This window comes from Astatotilapia calliptera, unplaced genomic scaffold (genome assembly GCF_900246225.1).
Source record: "Astatotilapia calliptera unplaced genomic scaffold, fAstCal1.2 U_scaffold_224, whole genome shotgun sequence".
Taxonomy (NCBI): Eukaryota; Metazoa; Chordata; class Actinopteri; order Cichliformes; family Cichlidae; genus Astatotilapia; species Astatotilapia calliptera.
This window is the reverse complement of record NW_020535757.1, coordinates 9,956-20,955: the sequence shown is the minus strand read 5'-3', so window position 1 is coordinate 20,955 and position 11,000 is coordinate 9,956. Positions and strand designations below refer to the sequence as shown.

At 37.2% G+C, this 11,000-nt stretch overlaps 1 protein-coding gene across 3 annotated transcripts; it reads left to right on the top strand.

Moving 5' to 3' along the window:
* The first annotated feature begins 23 nt into the window (after nt 1-23).
* LOC113017853 (uncharacterized) lies at nt 24-3,456 on the top strand. 3 transcript variants are annotated; one of them, XM_026160955.1, is made up of 8 exons: nt 24-78; nt 190-610; nt 843-1,011; nt 1,107-1,324; nt 1,704-1,775; nt 2,131-2,297; nt 2,402-2,653; nt 2,900-3,456. In XM_026160955.1, the coding sequence occupies exons 5-8, from the start codon at nt 1,706-1,708 to the stop codon at nt 3,443-3,445; spliced, it is 1,035 nt and encodes a 344-aa protein (XP_026016740.1). In that variant the 5' UTR covers nt 24-78; nt 190-610; nt 843-1,011; nt 1,107-1,324; nt 1,704-1,705; the 3' UTR covers nt 3,446-3,456. The 3 variants fall into 3 exon arrangements, with proteins under 3 accessions (XP_026016740.1, XP_026016741.1, XP_026016742.1); XM_026160956.1 differs by lacking the exons at nt 24-78; nt 190-610; nt 843-1,011 and having other exon boundaries at nt 1,044-1,324; XM_026160957.1 differs by lacking the exons at nt 24-78; nt 190-610; nt 843-1,011; nt 1,107-1,324 and having other exon boundaries at nt 1,481-1,775.
* The last annotated feature ends 7,544 nt before the right edge of the window (nt 3,457-11,000 follow it).

Here is an 11,000-nt window from a genome sequence, read left to right as displayed (position 1 = left end):
CTGGACTGTCCAGTATGTAAAGCTAAAAACCGTATAAGACTGGACAAGCACTTGGAAAATGTCCACTGTGAGATTGAGGTTAGTGTTTTGTATAGCTTACATTTTGTTGTTAAATTAGAATGCATTCTTATGTGACATGTTTCACTAACTTTCTCAAACATTGCTGTTCTATTGTTTATACCCTTTCAGAAATCAGATCACAAGAAAGTAATAAGGACAGCGAAACGATTGGCTAATCTGAAAGCCCTCAAAGCTCTCAGACGTTCAAATCCACAGCCTCCAATGGTGACCTCACTGGACATAGAGCAGCTGACTGAAAGCAGTGATCAAGAGGAGCAAAGTGATAGCAGTGATACCCGTGAAGAATCTGCAGAGATTAGAGAAGACAGCTCAGTCCATTCCCCTGTCAATCAGTCAGATGATGCTCAAGTCCAACATCAGAATTGCAAAAAGTGCAAAGAACTGGATTTGTTACTTCAACTCCTGAAAAGGAATCTGAAAAGTCTGAAATCCACTAAGGATAAACTTGGCTTCAAACCTCTCAGCCCCCCAAAGCGCCAGAAATTTGAAAGAAGTAAACGTGACCCAACAGCCCGGCTTCCTAAATTTGGTATGAATTCTTTGGCAATAATATTGTTTCTTGTGTAGTGTAATGTGAATTTTTAGAACTGGTTGTTCTATTTTGGAACTCACATCCCGCTAATTAAACAGATACTACTAATTAGCAATATCTTCCAAATATCATTGTCAACCACTTGAATAAGAAGTATGTTTTCTGTACTTCATCAGTTTGTCATGACACTTCTAATTGCTATGTTGTTACTACACTTTATTTTAAACAGAGAAAGTCCTGAATGCTTGGTTTCAACACATTTGTGGAACAAGTAAAAAGGACGTCGAAAACGCCAAACAACGGGTCCAATATGTCCGTGCCTGGGCATATTTCATGTCTCACAATCAACTCCCTGCAATGATGTTTGCATTTATGGACAACAGAGAAAGACTGACTGAGTACATTTTTACAAATTTCTGTGATATATTAGTCCAGTAATCTCAATAATACTAAAGTGATTACTGATTTGTGTTTGTTTGTGGGGCTTTTTTAGATGGACAACTTATCTGAATAAACATGCCGTGACAACCAAAAGGATTCGGATTGGAAATGTGAGGGCGTTCTTGAAATTTCTAATTGATGCACAACTGCCAGAGGTCAGAGCCTCCCGTAAGGCTTTAAAGGGGACTTTATTTGCTCTTCAGTCGGAAATGAAGAAGAGCAAAAGGGAGTTACAAACCCACAGGCAAGCCATCCGGATCAAAAAATCATGTAAGATCCAACTTTACTACTTAGTTGTTACCTAGCATGTGCAATAAATAAATCATTTATAGATGTCATGATATCATGACTGTGATGTAGTGAGGAACAAGGACTCAAAATGTTGTAATGTAAGGTATAATTGTATATAAGTAGGTCTTTTGTGCATTGTATATGTACAGTGGTATGCAAAAGTTTGTGCACCCCTGTTGTTTTTCAGGATGTTTCTTTATAAATCATTGGTTGCTTGAATTAGCAATTTCAATTCAATATATCATAAAAATCTGTATTAGGTCTGAAATACAACCTGTTTTATATTTACATCATTGCGTGCAGCATGAATGAGCATGACTGGAGCTGCAGGAACATAAAAACATTCTGTGTCTTTTAGAAATGCTTGTAGATCCTGTCCACATCACTGATTTTCTCAAGAAGGCCACCACACACATCCCTGAAGCACTTGGTAAGTGTGTAGTTCATTTCTCCATAAGGACAACTCTAATAGCCCCAATAATATCTCTGTTAATGAGAAATTATATAATGTTTACTTACCAGCTGTAATCTGTATGTATATATAGTTCAGAATCTCAGATTTACAGAAATATATGACAGAACTTTTTGCTTTCAATTATAACAGACTGCTCATTTATAATCACTTGTTGGACTTTTTGATTTTTCTTCAAATATATAATACATATACAAACAGTAGCATTTGTGATGTTTATATAGGATTATATTAGGGGGAGTATATAGCAATATAAGGGATATGCTCCCCTATCCCTTGTGTCTTACTGTGCAACCTCTATGTTACTCAATAGTCGAGCTTGAGAAAAATCCCACACCTGAGAACCTAGACTGGTTCTATGGTCTTCTGGCTGGATTTGTCATCTGCACAACTGGGCACAGAAGAGGCGTCATATCAAATATGACAGTTGAGGAAGTTGGCACTGCTGAAGCGGATGGTGATGGCCGGCGGATAATCAGAGTAAAATCATTAAGCAATTATTTCTCTCCCTGATTAAAGATATTTTCTTACCAGCGACATCAATGACTCTGTGCAATGTAATTTAGTTGCTGATTCTTTTACAGGTAAAAGAGCACAAGACCAAAGAAACATTTGGCCATGCACTTGTTCCCCTAACGAAAGACGAATACATATGGTTTCACCGCTTTGTGAACCACCGCCACAGATACCTTGGTGTATCATCACAATTGATTTTTGCCAACACCAATGGAGGGCCTTATGCTAAGATGCTGACATCATTTCAAGATGCATGGAGGAAGTTTGGTATCCCAGGAAAACCAACGTTCTCTATGATTAGGAGCAGCATCAGCACTTTTGTGAGTAGTTTCCACTTTATGGTGATTCAGTGTTTTTACCTTCCTATCCTTTTAGAGGGATGATATAAGACAGTCACCCTTCCTGGTTCTTCTCCCAGTGTTTTAATGTTGAAAGGACATTTCTTTTTCTTTATATTGTCTTCTGTTGTACTTCTTTTTGTGGTTCTGTCCTTAGCTCTGTAAATCTCCTTGAAAATGTCAAATGTTAGTGCAATTAATAACATTATTTAATGTTTACATTTGTAGAGTGGGAGATTCTTGGGAACCCAAAGCAAGGTACAAGTCCACCGGATGATGTGCCATTCTGATGCAACTGCAGCGAGACCTTATGAGGCAGATTTAAACTTTGACGAAGCCTTCAAGTGCCGCAACAATGCTGCAAAGGCACTTGCTGTGAACAATAGAACCAGAGACTCTGAGGAATCTACAACCTCAGAAGACAATGAAGATGTGTTGCAGAGAAGATATGCTGGACCAAAGAAAAGAAAGACTAGTCAAAATGCCAGAAGAGGAGAAATTGTGAAAAAGAAGACCAAACAGCACGCAATCACCATTGACACAGACAGCAGCAAAGATGAAAGTAACAATGAAGTCAGGAAAGTCATTGATCTGACAGCAGGAAACACATCTGGAAAACACCGACATAAACAGAGTGGCAGGGGAAGAGCAAAAGTGACTACAGAGAGTAGTGAAAGTGAAGATTATGCTGATAACTGTGAACACATTGACCTTACAGCAGCAGGTACATTGGGATCCACCAAAGTTAAAGATAATGCTAAAGAAAAGGGATAAGCCACAAAGGACACAGGACATTTCTATAGTCATACTCAGTTTCTTAAAAAAAAGTCTAAATGTTGGGAATATCCTAAAATTATCTTAGAAAGAATTGCAATCCAAACACAAATACAAAAAGTTGTTAGACCAAACGGCACAACTGAGGGTGTGAACCAAACACAGACAGAGACAATAGATGAAGAAAATGAAGCCTTGAGGCCAGAAAGTTTGTGTGAAAATGAAAACAGTATGCAAACAGTGACTACAGATAACGAAGAAGACAAAGCTGAAGATGAAAATGGTCCCTTGTTGAAAACAACAGACATAGACCAAGAAGTTTCCAGTGGACTAGTGAGAAAAACTACAGAAAAAATAAAAGGAATGAGCACAGAGGACATAGGAAGAGATAAACATGGACCACAGAAAAAGACAACAACTGAGGAAAAATGCAATTTGAGATCAGAAGGAACAACAGAGGAAGGAATGAGAACACAGACAGAGACTATAGAAAAAGAGAAAGGATTGAGCACAATTGACATAGCTGAAGATAAAAATGGGCAACACACAATAACTACAGATAAAGACAAAGCACTCCGCACAGAGGACACAGACATAAAGGAACAGGGACCACAGATGGAGACCGCAGTCAAAGAAAAAAATGATTTGAGAGAAGAAGGAACAACTGAAAACAAAGACACAGTTAGAGTAAAAGAAGATGGCCCTGGGACTAGCTATGAGTCTCCAGTGGCACACCCAAAAAAGAGGAAAAGGTCTCTAATGAAGAAAAGCTCTTTGGCGAAGTGTGATGAAAGCAGAGAAACAAGGCAAAAGAGCAACAAGCAAGAAAGAAAAAGACCAAAGAGCCTGACTGCAAAACAGCTGTTAAGTCCAAAGATGCTCAGAAGTCACAAGACTAAAGAGGCACCTAAAGATACCAGCAAAAGACAAAAAGCCATACAAAGAGTCAGAGGAAAAGATAAGAAAAACATTTTTGGTTGTTGTTGATTTTACTCTGATCTTCTGACAGTTTGTCTTTCTACATTTTGAAAACTTTGTTATCACGTGAGGTTTTGGTTACTGATTTTACACAGTTGCTCTGAGGGTTTTTTTTTCTAGATTTTACTCACTTTTGCATGTGAGAGTCTTCTTTTTTGTTAAGGTAAGTTATTGTTTTTTATTTCTTACTTTTAAAATAAAACTTGTTAAAAACGGACAAATGCTGATATATATAAGTTGTTGAAAACAAATGCCAAATGCAATAATAAAAATCTTTCAGTTATATTTGAAAATCATGTGTCTTTGTTCAACAATCATTAGTCATGGATTTCATTTCTAAGCTGTAATTCCAAATAACTCATATTATTCAGGCAGGGTTGCTAAAGGATGAAGTCCTCACAAATTATATCTGATTCCAAGTAACAATATCCTATAATACATAGCAGAATCAGTCATCTGATTTGGTAAAAGTCAGTGATGTTAATGGTGATGTCAGCAGATTATGTACAAATTATGTTTTTTCTTTCACAATGTGGATTTCCAAATGAGTCACATTTCACACTAATGTGGTTCCTAAAGGATAATATGCAAATTAGTAGATTGAATTAGACAGTTACTTTAATGACACATGCAATTCCTCACAAATCATCCTCAATTAAAATTGTCTTATAACAGACAGCATAAATCGATCATCTGATTTACTGGTAGATAGTGATGTCAGAGTGATGTCAGCTGAAGTCTGGAGAAGAACAATTTGTTAAGTGGTGAGTCCAGTCAGCATTGTATTGATCCTAATTACTATTGATTCTTCTTCTTCTTTTCATCCCAATCACTAGCGCTTCCAATATTCCCATACAATCAACAATTCTTCCAATTTTTCCACCCTAATCTTTAGATCTTCCACTTATTCAAGATGCATTGTCTGAAATTCAGGAGCAGGACCATGCCTCCAAACATACCCCTTCTGGGTCTTATCTATATGACCCCCCACTTGTACAAGCTGTTCGTTCTTGTTTTCGTGCCCCACCTTCCTGTTTGCTTTTTTCAATTCTTTCAATTCTTCATGTCTCATTAGTACATTTGAATCTACCATGCTGGGGAGCTGCCTCCAGTCCCCTTCGAGGTCATTCCCAAAAAGCAGCTCAATTCATGTCCAAAACATTCAGCGTAATTTACATACTGTGAAACGCTTGGCAGTTGCACTTTCTCCTTCTCCCTCTCCCTTATTGTACCTGCTTGGCTTCTCATGTCTTTTGTATGGTCTTGCTCATTCTCTAACCCTAAGAGAGTCTCCCAGACTTGTTCTCTATAAACCTAAAGAAGAATTATGGATTTGATCAACTGATCCCTTAACGAAACTGACAACTCCTGGGCTTGGGAGAGCCGATTGTTCTGCAGAGACATTTGCTGCTGGATACTCGATGGTCTATTGCATTGGGTGTCTGGTGACACTCTTGATGGAGGACATTGAACGACATCTACCAATTCAGAACCATGATAACAGAGTTCTGGCTGATTGGAGCTGGCTCGGACCTGGGCTATAGAAGAACAAGAAGCGGCTACAGCTGTTCAAAATCCCACAAGGCTGGCCGACAAGATAGACGATGGGCAGGGCTGTGAGTACTCAGACTGTGTTTTTTTTAAACGCAATATGGATAAGATCTTGGAGAAGCTCATGGCTCTGCCATATGGATAACATCCTGAAGAAGAACAATGGGAATTTAGAGACCTGATGACCAGTGACGGACATTAGACCTACTGTAAAATTGGAAGCAGTTTGTATATTAGTACTAATCTTAATGCTCACAGGGGTCAATTGGTTAACTTTCTTGATTATTAATTTTAAATTCTGACAATAGGTTGTGTGAATAAGCAGAGCAATTTGCAATTTTTTTGGGATTAACAATGTATCTGATTCTGATCATTAATATAAAATACTACAACAACTAATAATAGCAACTCGGATAAAAAGCCGTTGTTTATGTGAACATTCGTACAGCACTTTAATCAATACTACAGAGTCAAAGTTTATTGATTTCTTTTACGAGGTATAATTTCAAATAAAAATATTTCTAATGGTAGCTGCGCAAATCCTGTTAATTAAGTTGTATTAGTTACACATAAAATTTCTAATGGGTATTTCTACTTTCCAAGGTCCAGTACCCAATAAAACACAGCAGAATTCAGTTCTCTGATTGGCTAAAGATTGTTTTGAGTATAACAGCAAACTTTGGGGAGTGGCAGTGCTAGGCCCCTTGCTAGCCCGCTTGTGGGTCTGCAGTGCCCACTATCCTGGGTTTTGGCAACACTGTAACAAACCACTGCAGGCCCAGTGACATTTTCAAGCTTTTCAGCATGGTTTATTCCACATCTCCGCAACATCCCTTAATACAGGACCCGGTACAGCTTTTAAGGTTGTGAGGCTAGATCGTAGACAAAAATGGTCAAGGAAATGAGACTATCAAAATTTAGGATATTGATATTTCCTTTTTTCAATTCAATTCAATTCAATTTTATTTATATAGCGCCAAATCACAACAAAAGTCGCCTTAAGGCGCTTCATAGATACAGAGAAAAACCCAACAATCATATGACCCCCTATGATCAAGCACTTTGGCGACAGTGGGAAGGAAAAACTCCCTTTTAACAGGAAGAAACCTCCGGCAGAACCAGGCTCAGGGAGGGGCGGGGCCATCTGCTGTGATTGGTTGGGGTGAGAGAAGGAAGACAGGATAAAGACATGCTGTGGAAGAGAGACAGAGGTTAATAACAGATATGATTCAATGCAGAGAGGTCTGTTAATACATAGTGAGTGAGAAAGGTGACTGGAAAGGAAAAACTCAATGCATCATCGGAATCCCCCGGCAGCCTACGTCTATTGCAGCATAACTAAGGGAGGATTCAGGGTCACCTGGTCCAGCCCTAACTATATGCTTTAGCAAAAAGGAAAGTTTGAAGCCTAATCTTAAAAGTAGAGATAGTGTCTGTCTCCTGAATCCAAACTGGAAGCTGGTTCCACAGAAGAGGGGCCTGAAAACTGAAGGCTCTGCCTCCCATTCTACTTTTAAATACTCTAGGAACAACAAGTAGGCCTGCAGAGCGAGAGCGAAGTGCTCTAATAGAGTGATATGGTACTACAAGGTCATTAAGATAAGATGGGGCCTGATTATTTAAGACCTTGTATGTGAGGAGCAGGATTTTGAATTCAATTAACCATACATTTGGACAGCACTTTATTATTTTTTTTCATTTAACCCATTTCCTATCCATGACTGGTTCGGAATCACCAATAAGCCTAACACGAAACTTTTCTGTACTGTTGGAGGAAACCCAAGTATCCACAGAGACAAAATTCACTCAAAAGCAAGTGAGCAAGTCAAAAAGACACTTAGATCCACTGGATAATGATAACGGAAAACGTGTGGGATCAATTTATTGATTTCACATTTCCTTTTTTTCGATCACTGTTAATGTGGTTCATTCCACATAGCTTGTCCTAATCTCCACATCACACTGATCAGATAGAGATGTCTATCCCTTTGATTTATATCTGACATCACAGCATCCATTCTTTTCCTGTCATGCTTTCCTGCATTGCAAAATAACTTTATATGTCCAAAAGTCAGATAAGAAATTAGTCAGACTATAGGTTGTAATCTACAAATTATATTAAATTGTGTTACATTCCTAAAATTCTTATTTTCTAACTTAGATGTAATTGTGTACTGCTGCCAATGAGTTCATAAACACGTCTGTTTGAAGCTATTTTATTGGAGTATCTACCAGCAAGCATTTCGAGATTCAAAGATCATTTTAACTAGGTGTGAATTCAAAAGAGTTAATTGTTGCACTAACCAAATTCCTAAAAGCTGTTAATATATTAATTTAATTTAATTTAATTTAATTTAATTTAATTTAATTATAGAAAAGATTCCAAACAAGTCGTCTTCCATTCCAAGTACTGGTACCATCAACTATGTTGGTAAATTAGATCGTGTGATTGGCTGAAGGATCTGACTCATCATGAACTTTGGGGGGAGGAGCAATAACGTCAGACTGTGATGAGAGTACAGCAGACTGGCAAAGATTTGTTTCAAGGTAAGTGCAATCCTAACCACTAATTCTTTCCTTTTGTTATGATCCTAATCCTTAGTCCTTCCAATGATACAATACAAATAGCTAAACTTCCATAATTTTCATCCCTGTCCCTGGACATTCCAGTTACGTAATATACATCACTAATGCTTCCAACATTGTGCTGATGTCCTCTGTATGCAGTGTGTCTTTGGAAACATGCCACGCTATGTGCACCAAACATCTGAACTGCATTTAATGTTTTTGTTTATATTTTATGTATTTTTAAAAATAATTTCTCTTTCAACACAGTATTGCAAGACCTTTAGTCAAGTTGGCTCCTCACAAGAAGAGGAAAATGGATAGAAGAGGGAAGACTCCTATTCCTCAGAACCCTGTGAAAAGCAATAAACCACAACTGGTGGAAAAAAGATGACCTGCAGCCACAGGATGAAACTAGGAAGTTGGAGATTTCTGAAGCTGTTAAAGAGCCTCAGTCCAGCAATGATGTGTGCCAGTGAATGTAAGTTAACAGAGTAACACAGCCAACAAGAAATGAAATATCAGATGAAATGAGTTACTGCAACAAATACTAAGAATCTCCTCTCTTCATTTGTCTTTGCAGGCAGACGGTGTTGCTGATGGGAAAGGGAAAATGACTGCCAATAAAGACACACAACATAGCTACACACACACAAAAGCATGCATGCACCTGCACACATATGTTCATATACAACAATGTTCAGATAAAGTTCAATAAAGTTCTTGTTGTTCAACTGCAAAATCCTGTGTTTTCTTTCTCACACTGATGGAGGATGGGAAAAGTCCACAGTCATGGTATTCAAAAAGAATATAATGCAAAGATTTGCAGCTGAATCACAACACGAGGAGCAGCATTGTAATGTAATCCTTCTTATATAATACTGTTATATACCTACTACTACTTGAAGCACTATAGATTAAAAGTCCCATTTTAACTGTAGATTAAAACAACACTTAAAAAAACAAGTTTAATAATTTGTTTGAAAAGGTGTAATTCCAGATTAAAGTTACAGTACACTAATAAGATTCACAAAACAGATTCACTGAATGTTATTTATTATAATTACAGAAAAGACTCCAAGCGAATCATCTTCAATTCCAAGTACTAGTACCTGGTAATATAGGCAGAATTAATAATGTGATTGGCTGAAAGGTCTTTATAGTCATGAGTTTGGGTGGGAGGAGCAGTGATGTCAGAGTGTGGTAAGAATACAGCAGACTGGAAGAGATTTGCTTCAAGGTAAGTTCAATCAAAATCACTAATGCTTAATTTTTATGATATTAATCTCTAGTTCTTCAAGTTTTTAGAATAACAATCAATAATTCTTCCAGATTTTCCATTCTAATATTTAGATCTTCCACTTATAGAATAAAAATCACTAATTCTTCCAAGATAGTAATGGTTATTTCCTCTGTATGTGTCTTATCTTTTGGAAACTTGGCTTCATCACATGCAGAAGAAGGAAGAACAATGTCAGGTATGTACAAGTGTTAGTTCTACATATGTTTGATTCCTGAGATTCAGTGGTCCCACATGGTATTCCTAAGATTTTTATTTGTCCTTCATGCAGTGGAAATACAGCTGCAAAATGCTGACAATGAAGCATGCATTGGTCTGAGCCTACAAGATGACAATCTTACAGGAGAACATTACAGGCAAGAGCAGTTTGTCTTTGTTACACAGAGATACTTACCACAATAAAAGAATACATCCACTAACATTCTATCCTCATAAATGTTTTAGATGTACATGTGGGCAATTATTGGATCCATTGACCTGGTGGATACTACTTGCAGTTGCAGCTGCAACCATTTTATTCTATATGGTGGTCTTTCTCCTGCTCCATTCCAACAAATACATCTAAGTAAATAAATGCAGATTAAAAGGAAGTTCAATAAAGTTTATTTCTTTACAAATATCAAAATTGTGTCTTCATTCTCACACTGGGTTAATGCGGGATGTCAAAGGTTGTCTAACATCAAGATTTATGGTGGTTCAAAATGCAGACAAGAAAAGAAAACTACAGGTGAATCCAAATGTGATGCTCATTGTTGTTCCCAAGACTAAGCAAAAAATGCAATGTAATATATTTGTACTAATCTTTAGCTGTTAGACTACTAAATGCTGACAGGGGTCGTTTGGATTCATATTTATGATCATTAATTTTTATAGGTTGTGTGAATGAGCAGACAAAAATGGCCCTTTTTGGGATTAATAAAGTTATGTGAGATTAGTTAAAAAGAAAAAATGGGCATTTGTGCAACATTTTATTTAATATTACAGAGTCAAAGTTTATTGATTTCTTTTACAAGGTATAATTTCAAATAAAATGATTCCTAATGGTAGCTGTGCAAATCTTGTTATTAAGTTAGTTGTATTAGTTACACATAAAATTCCTAATGGGTATTCCTATTTATTTGAAGGTTCTCCAATCAGAGTTAGTGGATCAAGCTGGAACCA